The 13,799-nt window shown below is 37.9% G+C and overlaps 1 protein-coding gene across 5 annotated transcripts in view; it reads left to right on the top strand.

Annotated features, from left to right (window-relative positions):
- LARS2 (leucyl-tRNA synthetase 2, mitochondrial) overlaps window positions 1–13,799 on the top strand; it is a 185,223-nt gene that overhangs the window by 57,765 nt on the left and 113,659 nt on the right. For 4 of the 5 annotated variants that reach the window (XM_087945568.1, XM_026678478.2, XM_087945569.1 and 1 more), the window contains one exon: window positions 9,636–9,727. The exons of the other annotated variant lie outside the window; for it this stretch is intronic. In XM_087945568.1, the coding sequence (XP_087801694.1) occupies window positions 9,636–9,727 (92 nt within the window). The remainder of the gene's footprint in view (window positions 1–9,635; window positions 9,728–13,799) is intronic. 5 annotated transcript variants of the gene reach the window in all.

Genomic DNA, 13,799 nt, shown 5'->3' with positions numbered 1-13,799 from the left:
GATTTATACAAAGAGAAAAAAGAGAAAGGAAAAGGAGAGCAATAGGAAAACGGGATTTTAAAGTCAGTTTTTAGTCCACTGTTTCTAGGTTTAAGCACTTTTTCTTCAAACACACCGGAAGTAAAAAGTGCTGAATAATGACTGCCATCAATCAGTATCTTCCGAATCTTACAAGTTACTTTTTTTTTTTTAAAGTGTTCCTAAGTTCAATACATTAATTTCCTTCGCGTACGACCACCTCTTCAGTTAGTATAAAATAAAATAGAATTCTCCCCAGGATCAGTTAAGAGGTCTATTAAACAGTTAATATCCGATATTTTGTTGCAATGACTTCGGAGTTTCTAAGTATCTCGTATAGCGCCACGCTATACGAGTTATCTAGCAATCTATCATCTATCTCGTTCCTCTTCTTGTCTTTGCTTTAGTAATGTTTATCCTAGAAAGTCCATCAAAGTAACAATCAAATCAAGTGTTCAAAATTCTCCACAGCTTCCCGACTCTTTCCAAGCGGTATTTTCCTGACCTCGTAGACTTCCCCTTTTATTCGTTCTAATCCACACTTTCACTTCGGTCTGCCGGACCTTTTCGCCCACGCTTGTCTAGCCTCCGCTTTTTAGCCGCTTTGCTTTCAGGCTTCTGACAGACACTAGTACAAAAGATTATAACTTGCCGATCTTCCTCTCCACCGTTGAGCTCTTCCTGCCACCCTTTTCTCCACCGATCTTACGAACTGTCACTTACTCTCTTTTCACATCGGAGGCAGTCCAGACTTCAGAGCCGCCATTGATAGGAGGCTGTTTCTTGCTCACTGGGCTCTGGAGGGCTCCTCTTCGCTGCCGGGGGGTTGCCTTCCCCACACTACAGCCAGAGTTTCCCCCACACTGACACGAATCTCTCCGGGATTCGAGCTCCCTCGATGGATCGCACCAACCGCAAAAAGAGATAAACTGAAACCACAGACAGGCTTCTGCACCTCTGCTCGTCCTTGCCTTGCCATCGGAAGTTCAGCACTGATTCTTTTGCAAACAGTTCTTTCATGTTTTAAATGCTTTTCGGCAGGTTAGGTCCCACTGTAGGGGTTATCCTGGGCGGGGTTTCATTCCTGGACTCCCTGTCTTTAGGAGGTCCATCATGGGTTTGGCAATCCTCACAAAAGAGGGGATGAATTGTCAGTAGAAGTTTATGGACTCCAAGAAGCTTTGTAGCTATCTGAAGGTGTGAGGGGTCTGCCAACCCAGAATGGCTTGTACTTTGGCTGAGTCCATCTCTGTGCCCTCATTGGAGACTTGATAGCTCAGGTGGTCCAACTGTGTGCGGTGAAATTCGCATTTCGATAGTTTGATGTACAGGTTTGGTTCTAGAAGTTTTTCCAGTACCTGGCGGACTAGGGGTATGTAGTCGTCCATCGTCTCAGTGTAGATGAGAATGTTGCCAAGTAGACAAGAACCCCCTTATAAAGATGTTCATGTAGCACCTTGTTTATTAACTGCATGAACACCGCCGCAGGGCCCTGTAGTCTGAAAGGCATGACTTTGAATTGGAAGCTCCCTAGGGGGTAGTTGAATGCTGTTTTCCATTCATCTTCCTCCCTGATGCAGACTCGATAGTATGCTTCTCTGAGATCTAGTTTGATAAAGACCATCCCTTTGGCCAGGTGTGATGTCCTTCATGAGCAGGAGGGGATATAGGTTGTTTACACACAGTCCATTGATAGCTCTAAAGTCCACGCATAATCTCATAGTTCCATCTTTTTTTCCTTTGAACAGGATTGGGGCTGCGACCTGTGGCTTGGCTGGCTCAATGAACCCTCTTGCTAAGTATTTGTGTATATATTTGCGTATTTCTTGCATTTCCCAGGGCATCATGGCATACATTTTGGGTTTTGGTAGTTTTGCCTTGGAATGATTTCTATGGCATAGTCTGTCTCACGGTGGGGAGGTAGGATGTCACACTTTGTCTCGCTGAATACTTCAGCGAGGTCCTGATATTCTCTTGGGATCTGTCCGGCTTCTGGGGTTTTGTTGGAAGTGGCTGCCATTTGTTCTGGGGAACCCTCTGGGAGGGTTCCCTGTGTGGGCGGTGCTTTTATTTGATGGTGAGGAAGAGGTTGGGGTTCCTTTGCTATCCTCAGTCTGCGGCTATCCCCTGCCATCAGATGGTAGGGCCCCACTTGTCTAGCCAGGAAAGCCTCAGTATGACTGCATCTGTCATTTTGGGAGCCACTACAAATCAAATTGTTTCCCAGTGATCCACTAGCTCTAGTCTCACTGGTTCTGTTAAAGTGAGTGGCATAGGCTCCTCCCAACAGGGAGCCATCTACTTGTTTGAACCGGATCGGGTGGAACAGCTTTTTTGCTTTGATCCCCAGTTTCAGGACCATGGTTAGGTTGATCAGGCACCTAGTGCAGTCTGAATCTATTAGGACTTGGAAAGTCCCCCGAATTCCTGTTTTGGGGGCTGTGAGCCATATTGGGAAGATAAAAAGGAGAACTGGTCCACTCACCATTGGGTTGTTTTCACCCTCATCCTTGCTGTCATAAGAATCTGGCGACTGATTATCGTTGTCTGGGGTTCCCCCCTCTTTGGCTGGGTGAGGAGGGACCTCTGCAGTCTGAAGAGCCTTCTGGAACGCCTTGGTAGCACACCTGGGGCCTTGTTCCGGTCGTGCTCTGGGTGGTGGTTCTGGACCTGATTTCAGGTCTGGGGTTGCGCAAGCCACTGCCCTGTGCTCTACTCCCCCACATCGGTAATATTTAAATGGGCTTTGTGAGAGGGCTGGTTTTGGGGCCAGTCATGGTGTTGTGGTGTCCCATCGGCTGGGTAGTCTCTGATCTGGCTGCCCACTCTTTTTGTTTCCCAGTGGCTTTCTCATGTCGTTAGTGCATTATGCCCTGTCGACTTATGGCAACTTGGAACCACTTGGAGAGTCAGTTCAGGATATCCCAATAGACGGTTACTTTGCTAATTTGCTTGTCCAGGCTGGTTCTAAAAAAATGAACCAGCATCCACTCAGGCAAAAGGGGTAGCTTCCCACTGATTCTCTTGAATTCATGGATGTGTTCCTTGATGGGTCACCCTCCCTGCTTTACGTTGATGAGCTCATCTTCCGCATATGGGTCTTCCTCTGCCTCCTCAAATCTGGCCTCTAGCAGTTGTAGGAAGTCATCTATGTCATGTAGTTGGAGGGCCCTTCTCTTGTGAAGTGTTGCTAGCCATCCTCTTGCTTCTCCCTCTAGCCCCTCAGAAACGGCATTCACCATGGCTCTAGAGGAGGTGTAGAGGTGTCCTTAGCATTCCAGGGGGATCTCAGCTGAGTCAAGGAATAAAGCTAGCTGGTCTGGCTCTCCATCAAAATTTCCCCTGAACCGGGGCAGTTCACTGACCTTCTCCTCCTTCTCCCGGTCATTCTCTAAGCCTGCTCTTGAGGTGGCTAACGTTCATCCCCAGCTCTAATGCACACAGGAGGATGGGCTGCCTGCTGTATGGGGAAGCACTGGCTGTCGCAGTGGGCTCTTTTTTCTTCTGGTGGGTAGAGAGGGAGGGCTGTGGTCTCGCCTGCTTCTCCCCACTTCAAAGGTCTCTGTAAAAGCTCCCCTCTGTTTTGGGCGACAGGACGGGCCACCATCCCAAATGGTGGCCTATTCAAATTCCTCCCTCAGCTGCTCTAAGGATCTCCCCAGGGATTCTGTCAGGGACTTATCTGTTTTTCTCCCCTCCAATGGAGGTTTCTCCTCTTCGGAATTCAAGGGGGGATGTCCTCCTTCTGTAATTATGCCATCAGCTTCTGTTTGCATGCTACCTAGTCATCATAAAGTCATCATAAAGGGAGAACATCAAATAGGGGAGATAACTATAATCATAATATATTTATAGCTTATATTTATATCTATCTATTCATATATTTATATACATTTCTATAATTGGATAAATTTCTTATTCTAAAATATTAATAAGTGGTCACGTATTGATATTGCCTGAATGGGTGGAGAAATAGAAGGAGAAGTGCAAGATATAGAAATATTACCAGACTCTTGGGCAGACCACAATCCGCTCAAAATAATTTGGAGAGGCTGGAAGAAAACAAGACAAAGATAGACCTTTATATTAAAAGATAAAGAACTTGTTCTGAAACTCAGAGAAGAGTTAACATTATTTTTTAATGAAAATAATAGACAACACACATCGACACAAAATCTATGGAATACTATGAAGGCCTGCATGCATGGAATTATAATATCTTATTTTGCTAAAAGAAACAAAGAAAGGTGGACTCCACAAAATAACTTGCAGGAAACAATTAAAAACCTAGAAATCCTATTGCAGAATACCCCACAAAATATCAGACTTAAAGTACAATTGACCTTAACTAAACACAAACTCAATATAGTAGAATAGAAAGAAATGGTGAAAAACTTAAAAGCAATCAAACAAACATTTTTTGAGCAAGCAAATAAACCAGGAAGATGGCTCTCATACAGACTCAAAAAAGAGAGAGAAAAAAGAACAATATATCAATTACAGGACGAAATGGAGAATTCCAACACTCAGTAGAAAGGAAAAAAATTGCATACCAATATTTTGAGGATTTGTATAAAAATGAGGAGGTAGACGAAGAACAGATAAGAGAATATTTGAAAGAGGAAGGAAGTCCATTAATAGCAGAAGAATTGAGGGAAAACGTAACTAAAGATTACAAAACTTAACCATTACAAAACTTAACCAGACAATTAGGAATCAGAAAAATAACAAAACACCAGGACCAGATGGTTTCCCAGGAAAATTCTTTAAGATGATGGAAGAACAATTAGGACCACTGATGTTAGATCTGTATAATGAAGTTTTGATAGAAGCCAAGATGCCAGAGTCATAGAGGGAAACATACATCTCGCTAATCCCAAAGGAGGACACTAATCCAAAATTATAGGCCTATATCTTTATTGAATGCCAATTATAAAATATTTGCGACCATAATAGCGAACAGATTGAAGAGACTACTGAATGAATATATTCGTTCGAATCAAAATGGATTTTTGCCATCTAGATACATTAGGAATAATTTAAGGATAGTATTAGACATTCTGGAATGCTACAAAGCCCACCTGGAGAAACAGGTGGCCCTTGTTTTCTTGGATGCCCAGAAGGAATTCGATAATTAAATTGGAAACTTATGATACAACAAATTTAAAACATGAACCTAGGAAGTAAATTTAAGAATATAATAAAAACAATTTACTCCACCCAAAAGGCAAATATTATGATAAATGGTGAAAACACCCAGAGGTTTGAAATAAGGAAAGGAATAAGATAAGGCTGCCCTCTGTCACCTCTGCTTTTTATCTTGTCACTAGAGACCCTACTAAGATGAATCAGACAGAACCAGGGAATAAAAGGAACTAGAGCCAAAAAGGAAGAATACAAACTGCAAGCCTTTGCAGATGATATTATTGAGGATCCGATAGAGACAGGGGAAAAGATAATTAGAGAATTGGAAAGATACGGGGAAGTAGCAGGTTTTAAAATTAACAGTCAAAAAAGAAAATTTCTAACCAAAAATCTAACGGAATTACAAAAAATAGAATTGGAAAAGGTAATGGAACTGCAAATAACAAAGAAAATTAAATATTTAGGTATATATAGGGTTGACTGCTCCGTGTATAACAATAAAGGAGAATAATTATAATAAACTCATACAACAAACAAAGGAAGACTTAGAATTATGGGCTAAATTACAATTATCACTGTTAGGAAGAATAGCAGCCATTAAAAAGTCCATCTTACCCAAATTCCTGTATTTATTTCAGACGATCCCCATTAAATTAGAGAAATTTTTTGTTAGATTAGTAAACTTACGGCAAAATTTATTTGGTTAGGCAAAAAACCTAGGATAAAGATGAAAGCACTACAAGATATTAAAAGAATAGGGGGACTTGGACCTCCAAATTGGGAGTTGTATTACAATGCGACGGTGTTAATCTGAATTAAAGAATGGGTTAATCTAACTAATAAGCAAATATTAAGTTTAGAGGGCCACGACCTGCAAAGAGGATGGCATGCCTTTTTGTGGAAATCAGGAACTAAAAACAACAATATTTTCACAGACATTTGATTAGAGATTCTGTACTACAAAATTGGATTAAAATTAGAAAGAAACATCATATGAAAATTCCAATTTGGCTATCTACGATGGAAGCTATAATACACCCAAACAATTTAGACTTATGTAAAATGGCAAAATATGTTTTAGACGTACAAGGAAACTTAAAATCTATCCTGGACCTTCAAAAACAAGGGGTACACATCGACTGGTGGGCATATCTTCAGCTACAAAGCAGGTATTAAAAAGACATAAAAGAGTTCGGAATATATTTGGAACTACAACAATTGGATAAAATTTTTAACAGGTCCAGATAAAAAAATATACCACAAGAATCTATAAATATCTGTTAGATGTAGAATTGGAAGAAGAGGTCGTTAAGGGATGTATAATAGCCTGGGCTCAAAACATTGGACACAATATAAATTTGACAGAGTGGGAGAATATTTTGAACCTAAATTGTAAATTAACAAAATCAGCCTCATATAAAGAGAACATCTATAAGATGTTTTATAGATGGTACCTGCCTCCTGCAAGATTGGCATGTTGGAAGAAAGAGGGTACTTTTTATCATATGTGGTGGTCTTGTTCAGAAGCCCAGAAGTACTGGCTTAAAATTTAAAAAATGGTTGCAAGAGATCCTTAAGGAACAAATAGAATTGCAACCAGAATTATTCTTGTTAGGGATATTTAAAAAGAAATGTGGGAAAAATATAAAATATGTAATATTACATATTTTAATGGCTGCTAGAATTGCCTACACTCAATGTTGGAAGCACAATTATATACCATCAGATGAATTGATCATTCAAAATATAATGATATGTGCTGAGATGGATAAATTAACCCTGATGTTATGAGAGACTCTGAATATTATAGAATTTGGGGAAAATGGTATGATTGGATTGAAGTAAGACAAATGGATGATGAAAGAATTAATGATAAGCAACCTATAGATTAAAGGTTTACATTCACATGAATTGTATATATTTGTAAATAAGCACAAAATAGAAGTTTATGAGATAGATGTCACATACTGTTAATGTAATAATATGTATATTTTTGGTTTGGTTTTTAAAGATATAAAAGTTTATTTTAAAAAATGAAATAAGTTGTAGAAATTCCAAACTTAATGGACATGTCCTCAGATTGATTTGACTTTCTCCATCAAAAACTGTTCTGATAACTCTGAAATAGTTTTACCTGAATTATTTTCTATTATCTGATATAGAGTTCTGTGTAATGATAATACTTTAAATATTGTTAAATGATATTATGTTGAACATACTTTAAAAGCAGGAGGTTCTATAACTATTTTATCTTTTCTTTGTATTTTGTTCTTATTATGCAGAGTAAACATTTGGTGTTCTATTTCGCATAACATACACATTTTACAGAATTCCACTTCCCTTTTTTGTTCGACAATTAATTTATTTTCCCAGATAAGGAACTCTTGCATCCCTTCTCTACTTTACACTTGCTTTATTATATAACAAACATAATATCATACCATCAAGATAGCTATAAAAATGTGCTCATTTATTTTGCATTTACAAATGGCATAGTCCTGTAGCCACTGATAGTAAAAATAAGAAGGTTCAGTTTTTATTCCAAAAATAAGAAGTAAGATCTTGTTCATTTGTTAATAATGTCTGATACCTAAATCAGTGGTCGCCAACCAGTGGGCCGGGGATCACTGGTGATCCACAGAGAAATGTCACCTCCCAAAGCAATTAATCCAGGCTGAGCAGGAACACAAAGCTGCGCTGCCCACATGGCCCGCGTGAACACAAGGTTTGCTTTGCTTGCATTGTGAACAACATGAGGTAGTGAGGGGAGGGGGGAAAGGGCGGAGAGGAGGAACGTGCCCCACGCGCCTGGCCTGACCTGGCCACTGGGCTGCTTCTTTCCATTTCTTCTTCTGTTTTTCCTTGCACACAAGGAAAGCAGCAAAGGTCTTTCTTTTTCTCCACCAGAAATGAGTCTTTGGGACCCTGCAAGGCATCCTGCTCCAAGAGGCTGTGCCGGTGCAACAAGTCTCACAAAGACTCATTTCTGACGGAGTTTGGGGGAGAGAAAGAAAGACTTCTGCCACTTCTGCTGCTTTCCTTGCATGAAGGAAAGTCTCAGTCTCAGTCTCTCTCTCTCTCTCTCTCTCAGTCTCTCTCTCTCCCCCTCCCCCTCCCCCTCCCCTCCCTCTGAGAACAGAGCTGGAGATAGTATCCTGTGATCCCAAATAAAGAAGATTGATCAGTAGGAAAACGGGGTGGGGAATTTTCCTGCAGACTTTTGGGGGGATTTTCCCAGGGTCTCTGGTCTGTGGAATTTAAGATTATGAGTTTGGTGGTCCCTGAGGTCCAAAAGTTTGGCGACCCATGACCTAAATCGCTGTTAATTTGGAAATCCATCTACCTACTGAGAAGTAAAGACATGGTTACTTTTAATTAGTCTATGATCTCTTTCAATTGTTTTTCTTTCATACATGCAGAAAATCAAGTCAGAATAGTCTGATTTGGAATTTAGAATGAGCCACAGTTCTTCAGCACCTGGCTTATTAGGACCAAGGTGTCTTTAATGGCTTTCCAGTTGCTTCCTTGGCTTCTCTTTCCAGAGGATTACTTAATAAACAAATAAAAAGGCCTTTGTAACTTATTTTAGGATTATGCACAAATTGGCTCTTTGGCATATTCTCCCTTAAGAAGCTGGAATAATAAGGCAAAGTTAGTTCCTAATCACCCTATCTAAATTAAACAAAAAACCCTTGCTGAACAGGATATGGAGTGATGGAGGATAAAGGAAGGAAGGAAGGGATTATTTTTGTTGTCATATGTGTAGTAAATATCATAGCACATTATCAAAATGACCGGATGTACCTTAGCATGTACAAGTACACTAGTATAGCATATACTGTCAGGTTTCCAAGTGATGAAATCCACTTAAAAAGAAAAGTAAAAAGTCCATCTTCAAAAAAGATTTCTTTTATTTAGGAAAGCATCAAATTGGCAAAGTCCATGGTAATTCCAGATCTGACACAACCTGAAATTACCCCACAATATTACAAGTTAGAAACAACCCCCAAAAGTCACATTCTCCAATAGAAGTAATTCGATGTTGCTTGATGTCATAAATCTCCATCTCAAGGGGCCCCAGCAAGGACAGCTCATTTCCTATGGGAAGAAAGATCACCTAGCGAAAACAACTCTCTTTATCTCCACTCCTCCCCCCTTAGAAATGTGGCAAGCCCAAAATCCTTCCCCCCATGATTGCCACAGAGAAAGTAAGAAAAAGAATATATACTAAGACTAACTAAAATGGCTACACTTATGTCGATTTTGGGCTTGACATATGCAACCAGTTTTGACTGTTTTCAAGTTAACACAAAAAATCCTAAGCATTATATTTAAAGTGAAATTGTATGTGACAAGCATAATATGTATGATTTTGTGATAGAGTGAAAATGTTGAATTTGCAAACATGTTTCATTATTTTGAACCATGAAGCTCTGGAAAATGCCAAAATAATATTTCTTGCTTTTGCACAGGTGATAAATCCAATGGGATGGGATGCATTTGGACTACCAGCAGAGAATGCAGCAATTGAGCATGGATTCCATCCAGCAGAGTGGACCCAAAGGTTTTTGTTTTCCCATCTCCTTGTCAAATATGACAGTACAGAAGTCACCATAGTACAGGGATGACAAACTCAATTTCATTGAGGGCTGCATCATGGCTGTGGTTGACCTCGGGGTGGGTGGGCATGGCCAACTGGGTGGGCATGGCCATCTTGACACCACATTCCAAACTGCTGGCAATGTTTTCTCTTCACATTGGGTAGACTGGGCCAAAGCTACACTGGCCTGATCTTGTCACATGGGGTAGACTGGGCCGAAGCCACGCTGGCCTGATCTTTCCTCTTTGCAATGGGTAGACTGGGTCAAAGCTATGCTGGCCTGATCTCTCTTTGCACTTGGTAGATAAGGCCGATCTTTTTTCTTCGCATTGGGTAGACCAAGACAGCTGTATGGGCCAGCTTCAACCACATTGCAGGCTGCATCTGGTCTGCGGGCCTTGAGTTTGACACCCCGCCATAGTAGGAGGGAAAGCTATGTTGATATAGGGTAGCCAAAAAATAGAAGTCTGGTAGTGCTTTTTCTGATTAACAAAATTAAGTAAATTTTAGTTAAAAGGATATGATTTCATGAGCTCACTTCCTCAGATGCCTAGAGTTGCTTAACTAGATATAGAATTTTAATTGAGATGAAATGTGTGTAGGTCAGCAAGGAGAGACATGTTTTTTAGATTTGTTACAGATCTGTATGACAGATTGAATTAAGTTGTAATTTTTTTAAAAAAAAATTATTTTTAAAAACAAACATACACATGCAAAACATAAAAACATAAAAACATCTTCCATTTTATATACATACAGTGTGTCAGTTGGTTACATATCTTTTGTGCTATCCTTTTGTACTCACAATTTATATAAGTCTTCACATTGTCGAACTAACATATGCTTATATATTTATCAGTTATTAATCATCCATGACTAAACTATTTATTCCATCATTTTATAAGAGATGTTCCAAGTTTTATCTTAAAATATGTGTTATACTTTCAACCAGTGGTTATATATATATTATGTTTTATATCAGTCTATTAAATTTCTATCACAAAATTATCTAGTCTATTACATTACCATGCCTTTTTATCCAACCATTGATAAAACAAATCCCATATCATATAAAATTGCTTGTCTTCTTGTTCTCTAATTTCAAATGTCAGTTTACTCATTTCAGCACAGTCCATAATTTTTTTGATAACTTGCTCCTGCATAGGTATTTTGTCATTTTTCCAGTTCTTCGCAAATACAATTCTAGCCGCTGTTAAAACATTACAATCAAATATTTCAGTTCTTTATTGTATATGTCCGGTATGACTCCCAATTAAAAAATCTCTGGTTTAAAGTCTATATGTTGTTTTATCATTTTTTCCAACCATGTGTGGATTTTAGTCCAATATTTCTTCGCATCCGAACATGTCCACCACATACGGTAATATGAACCAGGTATCTGATGACATATCCAGCATTTATCTGATTTATTCTTAAACATTCTCGCGATTCTCGTCGGGGGTAAGTGCCACCTGTAAAACATCTTATACAAATTTTCTTCATATGCAGTTGACATTGTCATTTTATAATTTTGAGACCACAATTTTTGCCATTTTTCTAAATCAATCCCATATCCAAAAATTTTCCCCCAAGCAATCATAGTTTCTTTAACTTGTTCCTCCTCCAATTTAAATTCTAATAGATGTCTATAAAGTTTTTTAATTACTTTTTCATCAGTACTCATCAAAATTTTATCTAAATCAGTCAATTTACCTTCTGCCTTAGAGTCTTTATCAAACCTAGATTGTATTTGCAAATATGAAAACCAATTCATTTTTACACCTTGTTCTTCCAACGCTTGCATAGATTTAAGTTCACACTTTTCATTCAATATCTCCCTATATCTAACTGTTTGTTCCTTTTTATATATTATTGGATAAGAAAAAGCTTCAATAGTTGATATCTATGTTGGAATTTTTAATTCAGAAACAATGCCTCACGAATATAATGTCTTCTGAAATACTCCTGTGTTTTAGTTCCCTTACACCAGAGAAAGGCATACCATCCCAGCAGCAAGTCATGGCCATCTAAAGTCAATAATCTACTGTTCCTTAGTGTTATCCATTCCTTTACCCACATCAAATTTGTCGCCTGGTAATGTAGCTCCCAATTGGGCAAGGCAAACCCTCCTCTTATTCCTGCAGCTTGTAACAGTTTTAATTTTATTCTTGCTTTTTTACCCTGCCAAATATATTTCAACATAATTCTATTTAAATCTTCAAAAAACTCTTTCCTTAATTGAATAGGGATTGTCTGGAATAAATATAAAACTCTAGCCAATATATTCATTTTAATTGTGGATATTCTCCCAATCAATGATAGTTGCAATTTTTCCCATTTTATCAAATCTGTCGCAATCTGCTGTTTGAGTTTAACATAGTTATCTTCCTTCAGTGTACTACATGTTGGTGTAATATGAATCCCTAAATATTTAACCTTGTTCGTGACCTGTATTTTTAAAATTTCTTCCAACTCTTTCGTCTTGCTAACATATTCTTTGTTAATATCTTTGTTTTGTCTTTGTTTATGCTACTTTTCTGTATTATTCTATTTTTTTCTATTAATTTGGGTGCTGTTTCCAATGGGTCTTCTAATATAAATACCAGGTCGTCTGCAAAAGCTTGCAATTTATATTCCTCCTTTTTAATTTTCATTCCTTTTATTTCTTTTTCTTCTCTGATATTCCTATTCAAGACTTCCAATGTTAACACAAACAGCAGAGGCGACAATGGACAGCCTTGCCTTGTCCCTTTTCTTATATCTATAGATTCTGTTAATTCTCCATTCACCATCACCTTTACAGTTTGTTCATGGTATATTGTTCAATGGCTTGGATATTTCTTACCAAAGCCCATTTGTATTAATTGCAGTAAAATAAATCACCAACTCACATTGTCAAAGGCTTTTTGTGCATCTAGAAACATCAAGGGCATTTGCTTCTCAGGGTGTGCTTCATAATATTCCAGAGTATCCAAAATGATTCTCACATTGTCTTTGATTTGTCTCTTTGGCAGAAATCCATTTTGATCAGTATGAATAAAATTATTTAAGTATCTTTTTAGTCTTTCTGCAAAATTGAAGCAAAGATTTTATAGTCTGAGTTCAATAAAGATATAGGTCTATAATTTTTAACTTGCTGTAGGTCTGTACCTTCCTTTAGTATAAGTGTAATGTATGCCATGTTTTTGGTATTCTTTTCTTTAACATAACTTCATTAATAACTTCTAAAAGATGAAAATTCAATATTTCCTGAAAAGTCTTGTAAAATTCCACTGGCAAACCATCTGGACCTGGTGCTTTCCCAGCATTCTGTTTTTTTAAGGCTTCTGTTAATTCCATCATTGTTATACTTCCTTCTAACATTGTTTCAATGTTTTGGGGTATCTGAGGTAGGTTCGCTTTCTGAAGATATTGTTTAACTTTTTCTTCTTGAATATTCTCTTGAAAGTACAGTTTTCTGTTGTAGTCTTGTATAATTTTTTTCTTCTCATTTCCATAGCAAACCTGTCCTTTATTTATCAATTGACTAATTCTTCTTGCTTCTCTTTCCTTTCTCAGTTTATAAGCTAGCCATCTGCCTGGTTTATTTACATCTTCAAAGTAATTCTGTTTAGCATTTTTAATTTTTTGTACTAATTCCTCTTTTTTCCATTAGTCACATTTTATGTTTAATTATATCCATTTTATTTTTAATATCTTTTTTTGTGGGAACATCTGTAAATCCTTTTCCAGTCTTTTATAGTCATCCTCTAATGTCTTAAATGTCTTTTTCCATTTTATGTTTCTTCTCCTAGTATAATCTATTATCAAGCCTCTTATGTAGGCCTTCATCATGTCCCAGAGATTCTGTAAAGATGTATCCTCTTTTCTGTTTTCTTTGAAGAAGAAAACAAGTTATTTCTCTATTTTCTGTTTAAAATCTTTTTCTTTCAGTATCATATCATTTAAAGTCCATTTAGATCTCCTCTTGTGTCCTTTCCAAATAACTGACACTGGATTATGATCTGCCCAAGTGCTTGTTTCTATTTCAATCTGT

This window comes from Notechis scutatus, chromosome Z (genome assembly GCF_049901735.1).
Source record: "Notechis scutatus isolate UNSWTSFEM ecotype Mainland chromosome Z, rNotScu1.2, whole genome shotgun sequence".
In the NCBI taxonomy this organism is placed as follows: Eukaryota; Metazoa; Chordata; class Lepidosauria; order Squamata; family Elapidae; genus Notechis; species Notechis scutatus.
Note: the sequence above shows the minus strand (reverse complement) of the source record. Positions and strands in the feature narration are given on the sequence as shown.